The 26201-nt window shown below is 43.0% G+C and overlaps 1 protein-coding gene across 4 annotated transcripts in view; it reads left to right on the top strand.

Annotated features, from left to right (window-relative positions):
- The window catches only part of ECHDC1 (ethylmalonyl-CoA decarboxylase 1), a 356958-nt gene that overhangs the window by 134840 nt on the left and 195917 nt on the right, over positions 1-26201 (top strand). For all 4 annotated transcript variants that reach the window (XM_085611862.1, XM_085611861.1, XM_085611864.1 and 1 more), the window contains exon 2: positions 21604-21825. In XM_085611862.1, the coding sequence (XP_085467988.1) occupies positions 21604-21825 (222 nt within the window). The remainder of the gene's footprint in view (positions 1-21603; positions 21826-26201) is intronic.

Below are 26201 nucleotides of genomic sequence, written 5' to 3' on the forward strand. Positions count from 1 at the left end.
GGGCAGCAAGCTGACCATGGAGGTCAGGTGGAATTGGCACTGGAAACACAAAACACCATGGAGGGCAACAGTGCAACTATAGTGACATAAACACAGACAAGGGAGGGAAGGTGGTAGAGAATCAGAGGCAGCTAGCTGACAACACAGGGCAGGTGGGAGGGGCTGTGGCAGAACAGAAGGTCATGCGTGGCAAGCAGGGGGTTAGTGGCAGCACAATGACCATAGTGGGCAAGAGGGAAGGGGCAGAGGCATGCACAAAGGACCATGGAGGACAGAAGGGATGGTTGGTTGCTGGACACAGGCAAGAGAAGGCAGGGAAAGGGTCTTCAAAACAAACCACACATAGCAGGCAGGAGAAGTTGCAGCATGGCAAAGCATGGATGGCCATATGGAGTGGCAGCAAAATGAACCATGGAGGACAGTAGGGAGGGGATAGGCGTTATGGAACTCAGACAGGCACTGTGATGATGGAAGGGACAGGTAGCAGTCATCTGATCATGCTAGGCTGGTGGGCGGGACAGTGGCAGCTCCACAGATCACTTAGAGTAGATAGGAGGAGCAGTCTCAGGTCCATGGAACTTGGTGTGCAAAAAGGAGGGAGCAGGGGCAAGCACACAGACATTGGAGGGCGGGGTAAGGAGGGTAGTGTCAGAAAGCTAAGCACAGAGGCTAAGCAGGAGCACAATGATGGGACATAGAATTGGGCAACTGGAGGGCAGGAGGAATAGGCAGGGACTTCAAGCTAAATGGAAGGCAGTGGCATTGGACCATGCAGGGCAGGGCAGAGCCAGCTAGAGCATGGACTAGGACAGCAGACGGTAGGGAGGAGGTGAATGGGGCAACCTGACTGTTCGTGGCAGGTGGGAAGGGCTGTGGCAGAACAATGGCCACACAGGACTATAATGAGTGAACAGGGGCATGGAGTTGAACAATGGATGGCAAGGAGGAGGGGCTTGGGAACAGCAAGCTTGGGTTGGGGGCAGGCCAATGCCAGGCCAGGCCCTGCATCCAACCCCCCCAGCCAACCGTGCATTGCGATGGGCATTTTACTTAGCAATAAAAAAAACTAGAAATTCACTGAAAAAAGCAAAGGTTACAAGGACTTAATAGTTAGGAAATAGAATTTTAAAAAACCTTCGAAATTTACTACAAACCAAAGGTTACAGGGACATTATAGTTTGGTTTGGATTTTATACGCACAAAACCATAGAAATTTAGCTGTTATGGTTAGAGTTATTTCAAGTAATTATAACTTGTGCCTTAAGGTAACTATAACTTGCGCCCTCGCCATGCACTGCTAATTACCCCAGATATTACATCACTCCAGGGGTGGATTCTACATTAGGGCTCTAGGGCTGCGCTCCCTGAAATTCCATCACATTCCTGTACAAATATTAAATAGATCCAATTATTTAGCGATACAATAGTATCTCTAAACAAATTGATGTATTTAATTATGGGCTGTCTGTCCCAGGCTACCTGCCCCACCTCACTTTGAAGCAGGAGACGGAAACCAGACAGTAAAATCAACTTTCTGAACTGTGACGCATGACGCAGTGCTTACTGTTCTAAAGCCCTTCATTGCCATTGTAGTCTATGGCAGTATCCACTATAGGCCAGTGATGCGTTCAGTGTCATGTTTTTGGGCACTGGAGTCTCCGTCCCAGCGTGAGAGCAGCATCCGTCATTCATAGGTATAGATCCCATTCTTTCCCATTCGTCTCACGTAGGAGTGGATGCAAGCACGTGTTTTGGTGCCTTGTTCTCGTTAATGGTAAGTGTTAAAATGCTAATCTTCTGTTGTGCCTATTGTGCTGAGACCCCTCACCACGCTATCCCCCCCCACTGTGACACCCCAGGCCCTGGCTGCATGTCGTTGGCCCAGTTACAAGTGGAGCTGCTGTATTTGTTACCCCGCAAAATTGAGCCAAAAGACGAGCAGGCCAGTGTTCTTGTTCCCTTGTGAAGTTGATCAAATATCCAAGTGAATCGCAAAGCGAGAGATATGTGTTTACAGAAGACAGTTATCTTCTGTATGACATTAAAACTGGTCCTATCCCCATACCCTTAAAACATTATTATCAAAAACAGATTGAGTAAATGTAAATTGATACTTGTATAGCGCACTACTCACCCGCAAGGGTCTCAAGGCGCTTGTACGAATACCGCTGTGGAACCCATCCTGGCTTTCCCTGTGAGGCGTCCACTCCTGGGCACCCCCAAGGTGGAGGCCAGGCATCCTTAGCGTTGTGGGGGCCGTTGTGGAGATTAAGCAAGCTATTGCCCAGAGTTGCAGAGTGGGACTCCATGATTGGAATAGGCACCGAGGCGAGAATTATCAGGTCCGTGGAATTTTTGAGCCCAAGCCCGCCAAGGCAGGGAATTGAACCTGGTCCCGGGCTAGACCTCTGCATCAGGGTCTGCCGCTCCAATCATTGAGCCACACTTCTCCACCAGTTTTAATTGCAATTCTGTGAAAATGTGTGTGAAGGGGGTGCATTGATGGCAAAATATTTACAGGTCAAAAGCAAAACAAAATAAATTGCTTACTTTTGAGTGAGTGCAGTGTATATTTGGAAGTGGCGAAGTGAGGGAGATGCGATGAAGTGCATTTGGGGAAGAGTGAAAAGAGGGTGCTGAAGAGGAAAGAGAGGTGGTTGAAGATGTGCAGATGGACGAGATGTGCAAAGAAAATGGACATACATATCTAAGATAAAGCGCACATAACCGAAGGCCAAAACTCTTTCCACAGACCTCAAAACTATTGAAATTTCAGAATTGAAACATTTTGAAGGTTGATTATTTGTAACAAACCCTTGTTGTTACTCATTTATCTTTAACAGCTAACTACCATTGACAAAGCCAATTGTACTGACAAGTTTTAGATGTAGATCAGTTTCATTATATATCTGGATGCAATTACATCTCAGAGAGAAACCAAAATACTGGTCAGGTAGCACACTATGGGAATCATAGAAGTGATTTTTACATGTTCCCTTTTAGAGAGCCCCCACATTTTCATCCCACTTAAAGATCTGTCTTCAAATATGTGTATATGAATGATTGCAATCAGCAGCTGTGGGTCCTTCCTGAAGCCAGGTTAGAGCATTTTCTTCCAAATTTGATTCTGCATGCAGTGCAAGATACTGGCAAGATACTGGCAAGCACACACTTTAAAAGGCTGAGGTTGTCGCGTTGTACAATTTGCACATTTCAGTGACTGTTGAACATATTAATGCAGTAAGATATAGGGCAGTTTTTAATGTTTTTGATATTTCAAGGCTATACGTTCCCACTGTTTTATAAGCCTTGCTTTAAAATGCACTATTTGCCAATATTTTTTTCAATTTTTTTCTCTGGAGGAGGACCCAAACTGGACCCCAAGCTTGTCCATTAATCTTGCTTGCGTCGCTGACCATAAAAGTAATGCAAAACTTATACGCCCCACCACTTTCAAATGTCACCAGCGCCACTGCATCACTCATGACATCTTCTATGACATCATTGATAATATCACTATAACATTTGTAGCAAAATTATTGATGAGACTACTGTGCATGGTGAGTGTGTGAGTTATAGTTACCTTGGGATACAGGTTTTAGTTACTTGAAATAACTTGAACTATAACAGCTGAATTTCTATAATTTTGTATGTGTAAAATCTGAACCCAAATTTAAAGTCCCTGTAGCCTTTTGTTGAGTGAGGATATATATATATATATATATATATATATACATCCAGCGATACTGGGTAGATATAGTTAGGATCGTGTGTCAATAGGAAATGCCTTTTTTGTTTTGCTAATAATTTTGATGCCGTTTGATGAAACGTTCCAAAAAAATGCTACTTGTTGACAATCGATCAGGATTTATAAAGTGCGGCTAATCATCCAGTAGGATATCTGGGTGCTTACAGGTCCCGGTGGCTTATTCGAACAGCCAGGTCTTGAGGGCCATTCGAAATTCTGGAAGTTAGGTGATGGTCTGTAGTTGCATGGGTATGCTGTTCCAGGTATTTGCTACGATGTGGGAGGAGCATCCTCCACTTTTGCTTCGGTAGATGCGGGAGTATAGGCAAGTGAAAGGGAGTCTAATCTTCTCGACGGTTGATGGACGTTCAGGTGGTTGTTAATGTCGGTAAGTCCTTGGTTTTGTAGAGCCTTGTGTGCGTAACTATAACTCATGCCCTAAGGTAACTGTACCTCGCGCCCTCACAATGCACTGTTTATTATTTCCAAATTACATCACACATGACATCTTCTGTGACACCATTGATAACATCAGTGCAACATTTGAAGTGAAATTATTGATCAGAAAAATGTGCTTGGCGGGGGCTCGAGTTGTAGTTACTGTAGGGCATGAATTATAGTTGTTTGAGATAACTATAAATGGTGAATTTCTGTTTTGTTTAGAGTTTAAAGCTGTATGTTGTTACTGAACATTTGACCTCACTATTACATTATTTCAAACTTTCAAACATAGTTTTTTCAGTGAATATATATATATATATATATATATATATATATATATATATATATTCACTGGAAAAAACCATAGGTTTCAGGCCCGTTATAGTTAGAAATTAGCATTTAAAAAACCTTAGAAATTCACTGAAAAAAACCATAGGTTTCAGGGACGTTATAGTTAGTTGGACATTTCACTCCTACAAAACCATCGAAATTTCGCCTTTATAGTTAGTTCACCTAACTATAACTTGCGCCCCCGCAATGCACTGCTGATGACGTCACATATTACATTGTTCATGACATGGTCAGTGACATCCAACATTGGAGAATAAAGGGGGGGTCTGCACAATAAAGCATTAGCTTTAGGATTTTTGTGCGTGCTTTCCATTCTTGGCATCGTATCAAGCTGCTGTGTTGAACGAATCGATAAGCGGCTCACCACCGCTGGATTAAGCACCCGGGAGTTTGGAGCGGCGGTGGTGATGTCCTGTTTGTGAAGAAAAAAAAATATATATATATATATATATATATTATATATATATATATATATATATATATAATATATATATATATATATATATATATATATATATATATATTCAAGCTCAAGTCTCACCCTTTAACTGCTGCACTCGGGCGGGTGCTTTCGTCCGCTATAACGTGAAGGGTGAAATCAAGAAAATATTCAGGCTTCAAAGGCGGAGCACTCACGGGACATTTTCAGGATGATTTATTAAAGCAAATGCATTTTGGCGGTTTATGCCTTCCTCAGTGCTTATCAATCGGCATTCGCGCATTATATGTTTAAATACATCTGTGAATAATCTGATTGGAGAGGCACACAGTCACCGCAAGTAAGGAAGGACTGTAGCGGTTCATGGTCTTTATTTTTATTTTCGGACTGCCATGTCTGCGTGTGTTGAATTCCTAGCAGCCAGATGAAAACATACTGTTTAGCTTTTGAAAAGTCACAGTCTTTCATAGACGATTTTCAAAGTGTAATTACTTTCACACGCTGCATTGCTCAATCAGCCCTTCGAAATTGCTTTGTCTGCTATAACGTGAAGGGTGAAATCACGAAAAATATTCAGGCTTCAAAGACGGAGCACTCACGGGACATTTTTAGGATGATTTATGAAAGCAAATGCATTTCGGCGTTTTATGCCTTCCTCTGTGCTTATCAACCGGCACTCGCGCATTTTACAATGCGCGAGTGCCGGTTGATAAGCGATGAGGAAGGCATATATATATATATATATTTATATATATATATCACACACGCACACTTTTGCTGTTCCAAAAGAAATACCAGGACACTCAGGATTCTTTGAAACGGATTTACTCGGCAGTATAACGCCTCACCAACGCGTTTCGCTGGATAGCTTTCTCACGGTATGGCGGGTGTCTCATCTTCCACATTTACATAGTACCTCCAAAAAATGACATAGAGGAAGGACTAGATCAATACAATGTTTTTCTTGTAAGTATGGGCGCCATCTTGGCATGTTGTTGTATAATGATAAATTTGTGTAAATAATAGGAGATAAGGCAACAAAACACAAGTCATGAATAATAATATTTGAGACCTGGTTGCAGTCAAATCTTGTCGCAACATTTTACATTGGCACAATTATGTATTTGTCTTTGTGCATTTGAACAAATGAGCCAAATGTCATTCACTAACTGTCAATAAAGCATTATTGACATTGTGCAGTGCGAACCCCAGTGGGTTTGCGTTACACCCAATCACAATGCTGAAGGAGGAACGAAATACGGTCCAACTTATCATGCTGTTGAAATAAAACTTGGCATATTATCGTATACTAAATTTATATACACGATAAAAAATCAAACAGCAAAACACAATTCATGAATAATGCTCATTTAGACCTGGTCACGATCAAACCCATCTCAACATTATGCGTTAGCATGGTAATGCGTTTATATTTGTGCATTAGATCATATCGATGTAAAGATAAGGTGTCTTTCAATAATGATCAGTAGAATATTGTCGACATTGTAAAATGTGAGCCACCATGAGTTTGTATTACGCTCAATCTTAGTGTTAGCGTAGGACCGAATTGCAGTCCAACCTGTCCTACTATTACAATGAAACTTTGGTAACAATAACTGTCTCGCCCAAGTGGGCCAGAGTGACATTGTGCTCATTAACCATGTAAAAAGTTATCGATTGTGACTTGTTGTTTCAAATCTCCTAAATGAACAGTATAACAATTGTCCTTGTCATTTATCAACGTCCTTAATTTCGGGAAATCGAGACACCCGCCTCAGCAAAAATTAATTCAACTGCAAAGGCTGGTATCCCCTATACTAAAATAGTACAAAATACATCAAAAAAACATTACAAAATGTGTATGCTTATAGCTGAATAACATCTCAATTAACAGAAAACCAATCACCACCTGATTCTTACAATAGTTCCAATTATCACAAATGAACAGCCATTTCTTCACTTGAATTGAGTCCTTCGGGCATCATGGTGTCGAAATCAATTATGTATCTTGATTCCAGACATCTTAACTGGCGCTGTCTGTCACCTCCTCTTTCCTGCCGTGCAATCGCATCTATAACAACATAGGATAGAAGTTTTTCATTTTGTCCATGTGTGTTGAAGAAGTGACGGGCTACAGTGTACTGAATGTCATGTTTTTTAATAGCGCGTAAATGCTCTAGGACTCTTTTCTTGGCTGGGTGTATAGTGCTACCTATGTACAATTTACCACATGGGCAGATCAAACAGTAAACACAATAATCCGTTTTGCAATTGAAATTTCCTTTGATTGCAAAATCCCTTTTGTTACCTGATAACATGAGTTTTTTGCAATCTGAACTATGGGCACACGCCTTACAACGTTTACATGTTACGAAACCACTGGATCTTGACTGTAAACCAGTTTCTGTGGACCTTATCATATTTTTACACAAATCATCTTTCAAGGATTTACTTATGCGAAAAGTTATCTGAGGGGTGTCATTCAAATATTCATTTAAAGTCAAATCACTTTTCAAAATATGCCAGTTTTTATCAAAAAGTTGTCTGATTTGAAATGCATCTTTAGAAAAGGTAGTGATAAACCTGACCAAATCCTTGGATTCAGATGACATAGGTTTTGAGTGTAAAAGATTAGATCTAGTTAATGAATCTGCTTTTGTAATCGCTTGTTTGATGGTCTTATCACTGTAACCACGTTGTTTGAATCTAGTGCTCATTATGATTTTCTCTTTATCATACTCTTCAGTAGTGCTACAATTGCGCTTAGCTCTGATTAGCTCCCCATAAGGAATGCTTTGAATCAGGCTAGACGGATGGGCACTCTGGGCATTGAGTAGACTATTCCCAGCTGTCTGTTTTCTATGCAACTTTGTAACCAATGAATTATTAGAAACTGATATCTCCACATCCAGAAATACAATCATAGAGTCACTTATTTGGGAGGTAAATTGTAAGTTCTTCTCGTTGTTATTGAGGGAGTCAATAAAGATTACAGCTGACTCCTCATCACCTTTCCAAATTAAAAATATATCGTCTATGAACGAGACAGTTATTGTTACCAAAGTTTCATTGTAATAGTAGGACAGGTTGGACTGCAATTCGGTCCTACGCTAACACTAAGATTGAGCGTAATACAAACTCATGGTGGCTCACATTTTACAATGTCGACAATATTCTACTGATCATTATTGAAAGACACCTTATCTTTACATCGATATGATCTAATGCACAAATATGAACGCATTACCACGCTAACGCATAATGTTGAGATGGGTTTGATCGTGACCAGGTCTAAATGAGCATTTTTCATGAATTGTGTTTTGCTGTTTGATTTTTTATCGTGTATATAAATTTAGTATACGATAATATGCCAAGTTTTATTTCAACAGCATGATAAGTTGGACCGTATTTCGTTCCTCCTTCAGCATTGTGATTGGGTGTAACGCAAACCCACTGGGGTTCGCACTGCACAATGTCAATAATGCTTTATTGACAGTTAGTGAATGACATTTGGCTCATTTGTTCAAATGCACAAAGACAAATACATAATTGTGCCAATGTAAAATGTTGCGACAAGATTTGACTGCAACCAGGTCTCAAATATTATTATTCATGACTTGTGTTTTGTTGCCTTATCTCCTATTATTTACACAAATTTATCATTATACAACAACATGCCAAGATGGCGCCCATACTTACAAGAAAAACATTGTATTGATCTAGTCCTTCCTCTATGTCATTTTTTGGAGGTACTATGTAAATGTGGAAGATGAGACACCCGCCATCCCGTGAGAAAGCTATCCAGCGAAACGCGTTGGTGAGGCGTTATACTGCCGAGTAAATCCTTTTCAAAGAATCCTGAGTGTCCTGGTATTTCTTTTGGAACAGCAAAAGTGTGCGTGTGTGACATAAGGGTAACGGAGCCCATCCGGGACCGCCACGCCAGAAGCTCCAGACTTCCGTGTTCTAGCGTTCGGATATATATATATATATAATATATATATATATATTCACTGAAAAAACCATAGGTTTCACACATGTTATAGTTAGCAGGACATTTCACTCGTGAAAAACCAATGAAATTCCCCCGTTGTAGTTAGTGCAGGCAACTATAACTCACGCGACCGCAATCCTCTGCTGATGACGTCAAATATTACATCACTGTATTTAGACACTTATTTACCTATGTCTTCTTCCATTAATTTTTAGCTATACATATATTACAAATATGTTTTTTTTCAGAAAGACACATATGTCATCAGTGATGTAATATTTGACGTCATAAGCAGAGGATTGCGGTCGCGTGAGTTATAGTTGCCTGCACTAACTATAACGGGGGAATTTCATTGGTTTTTCACGAGTGAAATGTCCTGCTAACTATAACATGTGTGAAACCTATGGTTTTTTCAGTGAATTTGCAAGGTTTTTGAAATGCTAATTCCTAACTATAACGTGTGTGAAACCTATGGTTTTTTCAGTGAATTTGTACGTTTTTTTAAATGCAATTTTTTTTTTGAGATTTTTGGTAAAAAATAATATCCAACCTATGTATAAAATAATATATGTACTATATCCTGCATTATGGAATGGTTAATTTTTTAAAAATTAATGTTTACATACAGTTGTACATCACAGTTATTATCTTCTACAACTCTTGAAACTTGTATTTTTTTTTTTTATGCATTTTTTGCCGTGCGCGTACGGTAAGCTGACGCTACGCGCTCCGTACGTCATAAGTACGGTGCGCTTACGTGATACGATGCGCGTACGGTAAGCTGACGCTACGCGCTCCGTACGTCATAAGTACGGTGCGCTTACGTGATACGTACGTGACGTACGCGTACACGCATGCGCGTTGCGCGGAACCAACGTCGCAGTTACGCGGGTGCGTGTAATGCGCATGCGCGAGTGCGTCCTACGTACGCGCTCCATAAGCGCTCCGTAAGCGCATATTTACGTCAAGTTTGCGCATGCGTACTTGTTTACGAGCGCGTACCGTAAGCTTACGGAGCGCGCACGGTAGGTCATGTGATCCACAAAGAACACTTTTCATTGGTTGAAACTACTTTCAGTTCCAGAAACTTCCCACACCACACCCATTCCCCTCATTACTGCTTGAGATCCCCTAGGAGAAGGAGCTGAATTGACATTGAGATACAATGGCAGAGCAGCAGTCCTCTTCTGAGAGTGAGCCTAGCAGCACCATCATCAGACAGAGAAGGAGGAAACATAAGGATTCTCTTGTGTGGGAGTATTTTACTTTTCCAGAGGGGCAGAAAAAGGTCAATGCTCCATTGGTCACTTGCAGACTTTGTGACCGTGTTTTATCTAGAGGAGATCCAAGGAAGAAGTATTCCTTTGGAAATCACTCTATGATGAGACACCTTAGGGATAAACATCTCAGGACCTTTGCTCAACATACTGAAGAAAACTCTTCAGTAAGTCACCGGAGCCCAACCTCAGAAGCTCAGCCGAGTACATCATCGGCAGCTCAGCTGAGCCCTTCCTCTGAGGTGGGAGCATCACCTTTTTCAGCTCCTCTGGACATTAACCCTCGATTTCGGAGGGTTTCAATGAGGTGTACAACGTGTTGTGGTCTTATTGTTTTTGGGGAGACCAGTGTTTCCCTTATTAACAATAAGATAGACCAGCACGTTTGTAGACGTTCATAATATTCCCATTCTTTCTTTCCTCTATCCCTGTATTAACACAACAACTCTTTTAAGAGCCATCCTTACCTCACAATTTTTTTTATTTTATTTTAAGCTTTCCTTTTTGAAATTTTTTTTTTGCCGTGCGCGTACGGTACGCGTAATTGCGGAATAGTTACGCGAAGTTTGCGGAATTTTTCCGTTTACGCCGTGCGCGTACGCTACGCGCATTCCGCGATTTTTCAAAAAAAAATTAAAATTTATTTTTGCCCTTGGGGGTCCTTCTGGGCTAGGGGGTCAGGAACTGTCTACCCTGCCCCCTTTTCACGTTCTCCACCTTTGTTTTTCCCCCCCTCAGACTGTGAGAGACAAAATGGCGGCCGACACTTCCTGGTTTCGACCGATTCGAATGTTTACTAAGATCTAACAACCAATCAGAATCGCGCTCGTGCACGGCGGCGTGCGCGTACGGTAAGCTTACGGTACACGCTCGGAGCGCGCCTATAGATATATATATTGATTCAAATGCTATTTTCTCAGGAAATACTGAACAGATTTACACGAGACCTTCAAAAGGCACATCCCTGACCTGAGGGCTACCTCTCTGCCAAATTTCAAGTAATTCTGTTCAGCCGTTCGGGCTGTAGCTCGGACTAAAGGTCCTATGGAAAAATGCATGGGGAAAACGCGTTTTGGGACTCCCCCTTTTTCTCAGCCCCCGCTTGACGAATCCCCCCGAGACTTTCAGGGAAGGAGCGGAACGGAGCGCCCCACCTATTTTGAGAATTTCGCGAGGATTCGTCAATCGGCGCCAAAGTTATTCCAAATAGAATGTTGCGGATTTCCTATGGAAACACGGTCCTAACTATAACTATCTACTGGTGACCGCCCGTAGATAATATATATATATATATATATATATATATATATATATATATAACTTTTTGTGGGCTGTTCGATACTGGGGGTGGGGGGGGAGAATGTGGAGGGCTGATGGGGGCTACTGAGTCCCAACCGTGGCAGCTGAGGTTGTTTGCCACTGTTGTCCTGGGTCTGTCACCCTTGTTATCCTGTCCCAGCTAAAAGAGTTCCCCAGCATATTAATTCCTAGTTGATAACTGAGACAAGGCACTGATTAGGCACAGTTGCACCTCATACAGGACTAGTGTAGATGTGCACAGCAGTCCATCGTGCTTTTACCTTGTTAGGTGCACTCTTTAAAAGTCTCAAGTTTGTATCGCAGACCGCCGTCTGCTTCCTCAGTCTGTCATTCCACACACAGTTTTAGGTCCCACAGTTACCTGTGTTTGTTCTTGTTGCAGTGTGGGTGATGCAGGACAAACACTTGCAGCTGTCCTGCGGAAGCTCTTGAACTTTAGGAGCTGCATCAGCCACCACACTCTGAACTTGGTGTGTGGAGATGTTAGTGTGGCGACTCTCACTGCAGCACTTGACATCTGCAGTAGCAGTTTCCCTAGGCTGGATGCACATAAGGTGCTGGGATGGCAGGTGGGATCTCAAAGTTGATTGTGAACACATGGGTCTATGCGGCAGTTACGGCCTCATGGCCCATCAGTGCTCCTACCTTGGCAGCTCCAAATTATCTCCCAAGTCAACAGCAGTATCAGCACCTACCTTACAGTTTGATAGAAAGCTGTAGGTCACAAACAATGCTTGTACTTTTTAGTAGTCTTAGTTTAGTTTTCAACAAATGAGAACAGGGAACCCCTCCACACTGAGGTGACTCATGACTTTGCTCCGTAATAGTCATTGTTAATTAGTTCATTGTTCAGTTAATATAAAAAAACTTACAATATGTCACATTTGCAAACTTCTTATACATGATATCTCTATTAAATGACTTATTAAAACACTAATAAAATGCAAAAACTTTACATAATAACACCACTAATTCATCAACTTAAAAAGAAGAAGCAGCCCGCTAGGAGTCATCCTATTAAAGTGCATTCCCAGATAAAATTGTTCCACCTCCTATTTCCGCTTTGCCTCAAGTGCCTTAATTATTTCACAATATTCCTGGTGATATTAGCCCCTAGTTTAAAATAAGTGAGCTTCCCACTTAAGTTTTAAAATGCCATATTTCTGTTAGGAACAAATTTCGGGGCTTGGCCTTGAGTCAAGTGCCTTAATTGTTTCACGCTATTTCTGGTGTTATTAGCCACTGTTTAACAATAAGTTGAGCTTCCCACTATAAGTTTTAAGGTGCCATGTTTCTGTTAGAAACAGATTTCAAGGCTTGACGCTGCTGAATCTTAAATAAATCATGACCATCCTGGTTTTAGTAATGTTACTTACCCCTTAGTAAATTAAGCTTGCCCATTGTAAAAATTTTAAATGCATTATATCTTTTGAAAAATCTCTATACTTAACAGAAGTGAGCCTTAATTAATTCGCATATTCCGAATATTCTTATAAGGACATAGCTTAACTTCTTACAGTGCTTAACTGCTCCTCATGACTGTATATTCGATTTAATAATAAGAAAGATTAAAACCCCTTACTATGCAGATTTAGCTCATTTACCCTCTGCGATGTGTATACATTTTAGGAATCTTCCAGTAAATTGTAAGTCCTCTCCCTGTAGGCCAGCTATTACTGCTTGGCGGCATGTACGTTTAGCATAATGATTAAAATCTTGTGTTAATAGGCTTCTACGTTCCACCATTAAGGCTGGGCAACTACAAATTATATGGCAGATGTCTTCTCTGTTATAATAGTCACTGGCTCTCTCTGATGATCCCCCACACCAGGAATTATGTGGGCTTCTGCTCCTAGACCGTCTCTCCTCCTGCATGGCAAGGCACACAGCTTTCAGCTAAGAGTCAGGCTTCTAGGTTTGAGGTAGACCTTCAGCTTCTCCAGCTGGAAGTGAAGACTTCAGGTGATGTCCCCTCACTTCTGTGAGGCTGGCAGTTATGCAGACACCAGCCATGGTCACACAGCAGTCCTTCAAGTACTTTCCAGAGCACTCCCTTGCTTGGTCTTGATGAACTTGGAACTGGAACAAAGAGGGATGGTTGGATCCCACTTTTATACACATTTTCCAGATAGGAATGTGGATTCAGTGTATGAGAGTGCATATCCGGTTTGGGTTGGTTCTCTTTCAAATGTCATTTTTTGGCTGATCATGAGACACAGCCTAGGTGCAGGGTGATGGCTCTCACAGTGATGCTGACTCCAAGTAGGAGTATCCTAAACATGGGCACAATAAAGCGTGAGATGTCTGCACCTGGCTGTCCTCAACATTCCTGAAGCAGTAATTAGGAAGGAACAAAAGGAGAGGCCGAGCCTAGAGCTTCTTACCTGGCACAACAGACACTGCAGCCCTTCCCCTTCATCCCCATCATCAACCAAATGGCAGTGCTCAAAAAGAACCAGTCAGCAGCTCTTTGCTAACAGAAGTCTTAATGAAATTTGTAAAGATAGTGCTGTCTCCATCCTCCTCGCTTCATTGGCTGGATGTCCACCCTCCAGCCACAGGAACGCAGGGCAGGTAACGCAATTCCACTGTCTGAAAAAGCGGTCTTCATCCTCCATCTTGTGCCATGCCTAGTCAGGGCCATCCACAAGGAATACTGCTGGCTTCAGTACTCACACACAGCGTCTCACTACCATGCATGTATCACAAGCACAGTATACTCGCACATACTCAGTAGACACACAGGACGTCCGTGCAAGGTTCTGGGCATTCACGTAACAGTAGAATGTAGTATGAGAGGGCTAGTATGCTGCACTATCACTGACTCTGATAGAAAGGGTCTGTTTACACTATCAATCACCAAAACCATATGCTGGCACAGCCTTTGAGCAGGGTGATAGCTCTCACTGTAGATAGTAATGATGATGGTGTCATGCAGTAGTATCTAAAACAGAGTCTCAGTGAAGTGCGAGAGCTCTGAACATGGCAGTCATCAGCCTACCTTAATCAGGTAAAGACAAAGGGGCAGACCCTTCCCAGAATGTTTTTCATGTTGAACAACAGAAACTGCAATCCTATCCCTCACCCCTACCATCAAATGGCAGTACTCCGGTACAATATCCAGCCACCATTTGCCACAAAGGCTGTTATTAAATATGTAAGGAAAGCCCTGTTTCTTCCCTCCTTCTGGGTCTTCTCCAGCCTTAGGAATGCAGCCATGACACTTCGACTGTTTGGGTAAATTGTACTCACACTACATCTCAAGACTTGCTAAACAGGGGCCATCCAAATTAGAGCCCACTGGTCCCAGTACTCAGACTCTAATCAGAGCTCTGGTATCATACCAGCCACACATAAACACTCACTGCACATACACATGCTCAACTGTACATGGAGTGTCAGCACAAGCATCTGGTGCTCACATTAGATTGGAACTTAACACAAGGGATGGCCACTACACCATGCTCTTCTGAGCACAGAGAAAAAGATCTGGTTTCTCCATTCATAAAAATGTGGTACACTGCCACCAGCTCTTTGTGGCCCCTGAGGCTTGAACATTAGTCGTATTCCACCTATGAGGGTACTCTTTTGTACACCTCCAGGTCACAAACTAGTTTTTGGACACATACACTAGATTACCATAGTTCCAGGGTCAAACAAAGTTAGCGCACCAGTTTCACATTGTAGTTGATCACACAGGGCAGGGGCACACACCTGTTTACTGTGAACATGACATTCCTCTCCCATTTCTTATTCTTAGCGTATAAAAAGTCTGAAAACTTAATAATAGCTGCACTTGTTATTATATGGGTTCCTAACATCTAAAATTATTCCTCACCCTCTGCTGACTGGAATTCGCTTTTTTTATTTGTGATATTTGTTATTATACTTTTGTTTTTTGTTGATAAGAGTGTCCCCTTCCAGGAAACAAAACTGTCCATGATTACAGTAGCTCCAAGCTTTTCTACAGCTACATAAAATAACTTGCATAATTTGACATTATCATCTTGGGTCTGGGTCATGTCAGAACTTCTCTTTGTATGTGCCTTCCCTTGTGCCCCTACCCCACTTATGCCCCACCCCAGCTGCCATGCCAGTTTCAGGCCTGTCAGACGTTTTGTGCGGGTTCCGTTCAAAAACCTGTGATGGGCTTAACTTAACAAGAGAATCTCTTTTTAAACAAAAAAATCACAATGGAAGGAGAAAACACGAAAACTCCAGCATCTCTCGACATCTTTTTGTAGTATATTAGTTAGCTGCCAGGGCTTTAAGTGGGATGGAAAAACTGGGGAAGGGGTCTCTCAAAGGGACGTGGCCAATGTAATTAAGGGCGTGGCTTAAAAACATGTAAGCTAAAAATCTGTGCTTAGCATAGTGGGCTGCTGGACTTGTATTTTGCTGTTTCTGTCATTGCATCCAGATATATAACACAACAAGTAACATCATACCTACAAAAAGTCAGGACTATTGTCTTTGTCAATGGTTGTTAGTTGCATATGATAAATCAGCAGCAAATATGTCTTGTTTATTTATTTAATGCAATTTTATATATTTTTTAAAGGTGTTGGAGCGCTTCACAATAGAACCAAGTAGCTTGCATGAGGACATTTACATACTTCCACATTGCAGATACAAATGAGATAGATGAAAAAGTAAAATAAAATAATAGGTGGCAATCACACAAAAATCGAAAACACAATAGGATTAGGATCCTATAGGCATAGATTACATAGTTACAACATTGTAAGAACTTCCTTGAGGGACATGAAAAGGGATGTATTAATTCTGGAAGTGTCTTTGGAAGAGAAGAGATTTGATGTCAGTTTTTAGGTCTCGCCTGCGAACGCAGCGCGGAGCGCTGCTTTCGGCGAGATCTATTGTTGCTGACTTGCCTCGGAAGGGGGACAGGAGATGTGCACGCGCAGGCTTTTGGCGGATTTGAGTTGGTGTACGCGCCTACAGCCACGCGGCGTGCACATCTCCTGTCCCCCTTCCCTCGCAAGCCAGCATGCAGTTTCGCTTTCGTCCTCACCAGCCTCCTGTAATTCACGCTCGTACAGACAGACACGCGACGTGCACATCTTGTGTTCCACTTCCAAGGCAAGTCAGCAATTTTGGGCCATCATACTCACTGTTGCCACTGATCCTTTGAACATTTGCGCTGCAGATCTGGACGATGCTGTTAAAATCCCGGGACGGGGAGCGCTGCGGGCCCAAGTGCCTGTACATGGTGGCGGTAGTGCGTCTGCTTTTTCTCGCTGCTGTGAAGGCTTCCCAAGTGCTACCTCCTTCGATCCAATACGGCGATCTGACGTGCCCCGGTACTGCTCCCAAGCCCTCTCCACTGCTCCGGACTGCACCCTAGCGTTAGGTCCGCTATAGTCGGGTCTCTGAACGTGCCCCAGCTATCAGCTGCGTACCCAAACACCCATACCACACATGCGCCACACGCTGAGCAAGGCACGCTGAGCAAGGCACGCCTTACGGCGGGCGCACTCGATCCTTACGAGCTACGTCATAAGGGCTTGTTGTCTGCAGTGAGGGAATGCATCGCAGCCCACTGAATCGCCACGCAGCTATTCGCGCCTTTGGTCTGAGGATACGCCAGCGGTTCTGAAACTGACATTTTCCTCCTACAAGCCACCTGGGTAGATGTACTTTGGCCTGGGAGCCCCGCTCTTGCTTTATAATCATGGCGCCTGGTGCGTGTAAATTTAAGCCGCATGGAAGCTGCACTTAGTGTTGTAGCACGGTGCCCACTTAATCTAATATACAGGGCACCGCGCGCGCTATATGTTCAACCATGGCATCGCTTATTTAATGTTCCTTTGTCCTGTCACTGCTCGTCTTGCCATCCGCTTCTGTTGCTTTAATGCAGGTACTACTTCTCCTTGTTTCCGTTGCCGTGCTTCATTTTCTTAGCTGTGTGCGGCATGTCTGCTTCATGGTGTTTGCGTTTGATTTTATTTTCCCATAGTGGCGATGCCCTCCCCTCTCGTACTCCGTCTCCGCCTCTGCAGCACACACTATGCTGCGTCTCCTCTGGTTGCATTCAGTGCTCCTGCAACTGCCCCAGCCCCGCCTTCACCACTTTCACTCTCGCAGGGGAAAAGGTGTGTGTTTATTTAAATAGGGCTTCTGTTTTCAGCGGTCAAGGATCGTCTGAAAACAAAAGCACTTTTAGCTTGTTAATAGGAGTTGCGGGAATTCCACGAACCGAGTTGATTCATTAGATGGATTAACTGTTCCTACAAAATGGTCCAGTATCGAGCAGGGTGCCATCGCCCGATCCTGGAATTTCGTGTAACCGTATTTTGTGGGTTTTTTTTTTTTTTTTTTTTTTTTGCCTCAATGTGCAATTTAAAATCGAAACCACGAGTCCCAGAATGCAACGCTCCGTTGCTAAAAACGTTGGACTGATGGAATAGTTTCTTGACAACTGCCGCACCCCGAAAAGCGCAAGCCTAGGAATCTTACATGTGAAACCGACGTTGCCCACTTAGCGGAGAACGAGTTCCTCCAACCCGCCAAAGAAACTGATTCTGAGGACATTACATGCGAGCATAGATAACTTTTTGGCCTCCTATCCGTTGCTTCTTCCTGTGTATTCATTTAAAGGGCCATCTAGTGGATGGGGAATAGCAGTTCCCTTCTTCAAACTTGCATTAATAGGATTGCTTTAATTTCTTACATGGCATATGTATAGAGCGTACGTTGCTACTTGTGTTTATTACTCCCCCCTTCAAAAACAAAATCAGGCTGTGCATTTGCTTCCTGGGGTTGTTTTTGACTTTCCAGTGAAACCATCAGAACTTTGATACTGTTTAGATCGAGGATGCATAATGTTGGTTTTTGACGTTTGTTTTTGTGAGGCAGTGTTGCAAAGTGGTCGCCAGTATTTGTGGTCCTCCTATTCACAAAGGAATGCTGTGTCGGGGCTGGTGTCCCGGTGTTGTAATTAGTTTAGCACAGTGGAATGTGCGACAGTGTAGATGGCGCTAGCTTCTCACTAGTGATAATGGCCGCCCGATTTAGAGATGTAATGTGATCTTACCACTTTTGAAAATAACAACATTTGAGAAATGCCTGATGACCAAGCAAGTCGTTGTCACCTCTTTGTCTGCTATTTCAGATTTTTGCCCCATCGTTAAAAAGAAGTTGGCCTATAAGCCTTGGCATGCAAGAAGCTAAATAGTCCATACTGGCGTAAGGTGTCGAGCTATTAGGCAGTAGGGTGCTTTACAGTGTTCGGGCCAAGGGTACCCAGCATAGAGAAGTTGTTGCAGCGATTGTTTACCCCTCTTCGGTGTTTAATCTGTTGGCAGGTATGAGAGTACATTCTGGGAGGGAGGAGGCCTGTGGCAGGGCTGCAAGATGAGCATGGTGAGATCGAGGATGTGTTTGGCTGAACATAGCTTAGTGGGGATGGGGAGGGGCTCGGACTGGCAGTTGATGTAGAGGAGGAGCATCGGCCAGTGCTTTGTTCACCTGAGTGAAAATTATTTTACTACTACAGTGCTGTGCCACCCAACCCCAGCTATTAGTTAAAACAGCCAAAGGAACACATGGAGTCCTTGAAGAAATGGCGGGCTCTGATAACACTGGTTTTACTTTTTGTCTACTGACAGTCTCACGAATTTTTTTTTTTTTCTCTTCATGCTATTAGGTGAATTTACACATACATTCGTGAGGTGATTGTTAAGAGTGTAGGGAGATAGGCGAGGTTAGCTGAATAAAAATGGGTATTCCAAGAGGGTTGCAAAGCATCTGGAAAAAGCATGTAAAATGTTTTGACTGCCATTAAGTGATTCTGCATAATGCTAACCGAGGGGCTTTTGCAATAAAGTCTTTAGTGCAGTTGTCATCCAATCTTAGTTTTCAGATACCCATTTCGAGGCAGACTTGAATTTAAGGTGAGTGCTTATTTAAAGTTTGAGTTTCCTGTTTAGGGACATTTAAAAGAAAAAAAAATACTACATACTTAGTTTCTGCACGTGTGACATCAAATTATCCATAGCTATACTGGATGAGTTTATTTATAACTGAATCCTTTGGCAGTGTCTCCAAGTGTCATGTGATTGTCACCATAGATATGTAGTGGAGTTGTATTCACTTAACCTTCCATCTGGCTGCCCATTATGAGTCTTAGTCACTTGATGTGTTCTGGCTGCCCATTATGAGTCTTAGTCACTTGATGTGTTCTGGCTGCCCATTATGAGTCTTAGTCACTTGATGTGTTCTATGTGATAACTGTTTTTGAATAATTCCATTCCAAAAAAGAGGCAACTCCCAATACTCCACACCACTCATTTTTATCCCTGCTGAGCAGCAGCCACACTGGTGTACAACATGGCTAAAACACATTACCAAAGCCATTATCTCTAGCATAGGCTTTGCCTGTTATTTTTATAGTCTGGCTAGATAGTGCAGCTGCTGCCAGACATCTATGTGAGCATCATTGGAGGGGCTTTGGCTCCACCCACATGTTGGGTGCCAGGAGTGTATGCTTTAATTGGCAAACGTTGTGTGCTTCCACAAACAAGCATTTGCAATGCAATAGGTCTCGCATTTGCAAAAGTTTATGCTATTGGCATTGTTCATGACAATGCCTTTTTTAATCTATTTTATAAAACAAACATATAAATAAATGCCATTATCATTTACAAAGCCAATAGCTAGTGTTGCATTATTATTAGCAATGCCAACTGTTCACACTTTTATAATGCGAGACCTATTGCATTGCAAATGCTTGTTAAAGTCCGGGTAGAGGACTTGTTGTATATAATATTGAAAATGCTTCCACTTAAAGCCTTGGTGACACCACAACGATGATTCTGTTCCTGCCTTTCAAAAAGAGAAGGGAAATCCAGAGAGAAAATGACTCTCTTCAAAGAATCTCCCTTCCCCCACAAGGCTCACCTGGCATGACGTCGGGCTGTAACTTCTCCACTAGTGAGAAGTAAGCAGTGTGAGCATGCGCACATCGATGTGCCTGCTGTCACTGCAGTCTGTAATAAAACGCCCCCCCCCCCTTCCCAGGGCACAAAACAGAGCTCGCTAGGGATCCGTTTCGGGGCCCCCTTTTAAGAACTGCCGGTGCTCTACACCGGCAAGACCAGGGCCGGACTGGGAACCAAAACCGGCCCTGGCAAAGTGCTCGGCTGGCCCCCCTGGGCTTGGGGGTGCTGCCGAGCTCTTTGCGAGGGCTGCTATGCTGCAAAGACGGCCCTGTAACAAAAACTGCCCCCAGGGGCCCAAAACCGGCCCCCACCATTGCGGCGCACCGGGGGATTGCCCGGTGCCCGCCTTATGATCAATAGGCCATGTAAGCTTTCAAATCTGTAAATAAATGTTGGAGCACCAGCGTTTGGCCGTGAAAAATAGGGGCCTGGTAAATAATGCCATCTGAGTGCTACCTTTCGTACGGCCCTGGTCTGTAATCAACTCTGTTTAACCACAAAATGCTTTGCAACAGCATTGCTGTCTTGCAAGTGTCAGCGTGACCTCAGTCAGCTTAGTCATCCTACCGTCTGTCAACGGAAGTAGGCAAGCCGTTCGGCACAGAGCCCTGGCTCCAACGATACCATTATGTATGTTGCGGGTTGGTACTGTTTTCACGGCATGCTGTGGTGTGATTTTCGTATATCCTGAAACTATTATTTTTTGCTCTAAATGTAAGTGAAAAAAGTAACCGCAATAGTTTAGCCTTCCTGTCCTACTATTGTATGCGGTCCAGTCTGCGTGAACTGTATTATAAATGTTATTACCGACGTAATTAACCATTTGACCAAAAAAATTGAAGGGTATTTTCTTAAACCGTTCATGTATTATATTTCTTGCTGTAGTTTATTATTGCTGCTGCCATTAAAAAAAAGTCTCTTTCGGCACCAATTATTTTAATTTTGAATTTAGAAATAACTTGATCGTTTAAACCTACAGTGCCCTCTTTCATTGGATGTTGTAAAAGCGTGCAGTACATAAAGACATCGATTGTTGCAGAGGTATGCTTAGCTATCTTTCTTTACATTTCTAGATATGGCAGCTTGCACATGGAGACGTGTTCTGGAATTCTCAAGAATCAAACACATGCAGCTCAGAGCCATGTCTCTGTACAGCGAGACGCATGGCTTTCATGAAGATGCACTGAAGACAAAACTTTGCCAGTTTTCTGGTGGGTCCGTTGACCTTTCTCTTGATGATAGTGGCATCGGTGTACTCACCTTGAACAATCCCAATCGCATGAATGCATTCACAGGTAATGCAAGTTTACATTATCACTTTGGTGCTTTCTGTAGGTATCCTGGAGTCCACTTACTTCGCCACAGCAAGCCCCCTTCTTATCTTTGAATAAACTGCTTTGTTGCCCACCATATTTTGGCTATCTAGCACACAAAACATATTTTGGTAATTCTAGAATTTTAGTAGTGATTGTGTTGCTGAGTGCATTTTTTATGCCCTGCCCCTACGGCTTCCGTGCAAATGGGCTTATTGTAGACCATTCCAATTTATTGGCTTGCTCTCACATCTTAGATGCTTGAGTGCTCTGTGCTTACGTATCACACTTGTTTTTTAACAATCAGTTGCGTATGACCAATCCTTAAATTGTGTGTGTGTTTTTTGTTAAAGAAAGCACAGATGTTCAAAAAAATGCTAAATAAAAACTTTTTTTATTAATTATTTTCATTGTATGGTGCTTCCCAGATCAGAACAGAGTGTACTAACTAGACACAATAGAAGCAATACAAGTCAAGTAGGTTTCTTTACTCTTGCTTTACCGTTTTCCCCCCATAACCAAGACTTAGAATTACTTTATACGTGTATTTTATCATCTTAGGTCACTTAACATGGTGTTACCTGGTCCATATGACATTCATCCTATTGTAGCACTCCTTCCGCCCCACATATTCTAAAAAGTGCATGGCCTTCCCCTTGACTTGTTTCAAGTTTGTCATTTGCATTAATGCCAGGTCAATTGCTACCCACGTTGTGACCTTCAAATCAGACGGCAACTGCACTATTTCACATTAATAGAGCAGCCACACAATACTTTTACTACCAGGAATTTCTTACACCACATGTTCCAGGAAATCTTCAGTTGATCACCCATTTAGCAATCTTTCTTTGTCCAATTGTTAATCCAAACAGCGTTTCACCTGTTTTAGCTGTTTTGTTGTTTAATGTTTAGGGCGTTTATTCTCCAGGCATCATTCTCTGGGACTACTTTAGGAAGCTGGCTCTTTATATGATATACCAAAATGAGATATGTTGTGCACAGAGTCCAGGGGTTCCCATACGAGTAGCAGGGGCTTGCTCTAGCAATCCCAAGGTGCTCTCCTAGGGGATTGGGTGGTCATTACAACAATATACTACCTTATTCTACAATTGGTATAAAGATTCCATAACTCCGTTTTCTAGTGGATCTCTTCCTTTGTCAGCAAAACACCAAAGGAATTTAAATCAAAAGGGCGAGCCCGTGACGAGTAATTGGCACCAAATTAAACCTTCACGGCGACAGCTCCCAGCCCAATGATATATGAACAGAGGACCCTTTTAAAAACAGCATATGAACAGAATTTAGCAAAACAAAGGGCGAGCCCGTGACGATTAATTAGCTACAAGTCCTTCACGGCGACAGCTCCCAGCCCAATGATTAATGAACAGAGGACCTTACTTAAATTACAAGCAGAGCGTTGCAGATGTTGGGTCCTTTCTTGGTACTGCTGCCGACTACGCCAATGTAGGAACCTCCCTTAGACGTAATAAGATGCTTAGACACAGAAGTTCCATGAAACAATTGCAGGTTTAATCCAAGTAAGAGGACCCATCCAATCTCACATCCAACTCAACAGCAATTCAGTTGCTTTCTCCCAACCGTCCCTGGTCCCAGAACCCACCTTTAAATCAACACATTCTAAAACCAAGGTAACAGTCTGAGCATACCTACATCATAAAGACAAGCTAGAGAACCCAGATGACATAAGCTAGACATTGCTATGACAACCAGGATCCCACAATCTGCCCTCTTCAAAAAGATGATTCTACCCCACATTCTCTATTCCACGCAAAACTACCCCTGTCCAGTCCCCCTACAATGCTTTCCTTCATTGCAGCATGCATTCACACGATTCCTATGGGCACAGGCACTCCACAATTATCAATGGCTAAATGTACACAGGCCACGTTTGAGGTTGGGCTGGGAGTCGCCAACCTCATGCTCTATTACTGGGCATCTCAGCTTGCTTCTCTAAATGCCCGGCTCTTTATCAATAGGAGCGACACATCTGTGCATCAAGAGCTTTGTCTACAGAGAATCACATTGGCTATACACTCTCAATAATGATGCACAAATCCCACATGTATTACCCAAGATCACAAGGATTCCACTAGAGAGTTGGAAGACATCAGTCAAACACATTGGATGGCGGTGTAGGGTGATTGCCGAGAGCCCCATGTGGCTGGTACACTTCTCAAGCAAGTTACTAGATCATCTGGGTTCCAGTGATGGGACCTCATCGGTTTTTATAAGCTTGGTGATGTTTAGGCAACTGACTATATGAAATCCTTCAAACAACTGGCTGGTCATTTTTCACACAAAGCTATTTTTGCAGAACCTACAACTCGGGTTTGCCTGTCAATAGTCATAGGGCGACACTCAGTACGGTACCAAAGTTTCACTCCCAAGACGCAAAGGTCACAATGGAGCAATTTGAGAAGAAGGGTATATCTTATTTTTATAGATCCCTGATCATTAACTCTCCTGATCCTTCCATCTGTCTCAGAAGAAAGTGAAAAGACGACCTGGTTGCTCAGGACGATGATGAGGACATCGAAGCCAGAGAGCTCTGACCATTTCGATCAGACTCAGACTTGTCCGGTTTATCTATCAACGCCATATCTGTTTTCATCCCTACAGGTTGTGGTTGATGAAAAGAGCCCCATTGGCTGCCAGCTGGTGTTGCAATATCCCTGAGGGCACATTCTTGCACACCCTGTGGAGCTGCACCAGCATTGCCACATATTGGGCTAATATACACTCAAAGCATAAGAGCTTACTGGGCTATACACTTCCATTAGAACCCATGGTGGCTCTGCTGGGGATTATGGACAGAGCGGAGGACAGCTACAGTGTTTGTCTATTAGCTGGTTGGGCTTCTTTATTGCAAAACGTGACATTACTAAACACTTGCGATGCATTCCCCCCCCCCTCCCCCCCCCCACACACACACACATTGGGTGAGTAGAAAGGAGGCATGGACAGATGTGCTCTTGTGGAGGAGACAGCGTACAAAGCTGCCCAGCTAAAAACTTATGGATTTATTCTTAAATGGACACAACCTAATGAGGATTAGTGGGGCACTTTTCCTCTTTTCTGGAACGCATTGTGTGATTGTCTTTATATCTGAAATGTATTCCATCTGTTGCATAATACTTCATGTATATATTATTATTTGTGGTGAAAATGTAAATAAAAAAGATGTATAGAAAAACATATCCCGAAGCAGACGGGCCTTACCCCTTAAGTGCAAACTTTGGACAATGGAACACGGGTGCAGTACCTCCCCAGTGTATCTGTTGGCCATTGGTTGAAAAGCTCAGGAAGACGCTGGGAGCGGTACAGAGGACCCACTGGTGCTTTGCACCAGAGGGATTCCAGTATTTTATTCTTAGCTCAGGAAGAGCTTCCCGAGCAGCCAAAGGCTTTTTTTCTTCTTACTGTAATGACAAACAGTGAGATGGGTGTGCTGATGTCACTACAGTAAAATGAAAGTAAAATGATCTAATGGGCTCATTTTACTTTCACTGCATCAGTGCTCAGGGGCCATATCTTAGCCTTCCCAGCACTGATTGCTGTAGGAGTGGTATTGTTGGCAAAGGGGAGAATCTCCCCTATCCAATGGTATCCCTGTCCATGGATCCCTGCTTGGGGATTGCCACAGGAGAGCGATCCTCAAGCAGGTATCCACCCACTAGGCACCAGGGATATGGGTGAGCGGCCCCTTTGGTAAGGGCTTGTGCTTCCCCCAGCCCCTAAATATTTCAGTCGTTCTCCATTCCAGGAGGGAAGATGGGTAATTACCCCTGCCCCCCCCACCCCGGCAGAAAGCCCACTGGACACCAGGGAATCAAAAAATATATATATATATTATATATAAATTATATATACACAAACACACACACATTATGTGGGCTGTTCGATTCCGGGGGGGAGAATGTGGAGAGTAGAGGGCTGATGGGGGCTACTGAGTCCCAACCGTGGCGGCTGAGGTTGTTTGCCACTGTTGTCCTGGGTCTGTCACCCTTGTTATCCTGTCCCAGCTAAACAAGTTCCCCAGCATATTAATTCCTAGTTGATAACTGAGAAAAGGCATTAATTAGGCACAGTTACAGCTCATACAGAACTGGTGTAGATCTTCACAGCAGTCCATCGTGCTTTTACCTTGTTAGGTGCACTCCTTAAAAGTCTCAAGTGTGTATCGCAGACCACCGTCTGCTTCCTCAGTCTGTCATTCCATACACAGTTTTAAGTCCCACAGATACCTGTGTTTGTTCTTGTTGCAGTGCGGGTGATGCAGGACAGATGCTTAGAGCTGTCCTGCGGCAGGGAGTGGGGTCCGCAGAAATCACACTAGA

This window comes from Triturus cristatus, chromosome 6 (assembly GCF_964204655.1).
Source record: "Triturus cristatus chromosome 6, aTriCri1.1, whole genome shotgun sequence".
Classification (NCBI taxonomy): Eukaryota; Metazoa; Chordata; class Amphibia; order Caudata; family Salamandridae; genus Triturus; species Triturus cristatus.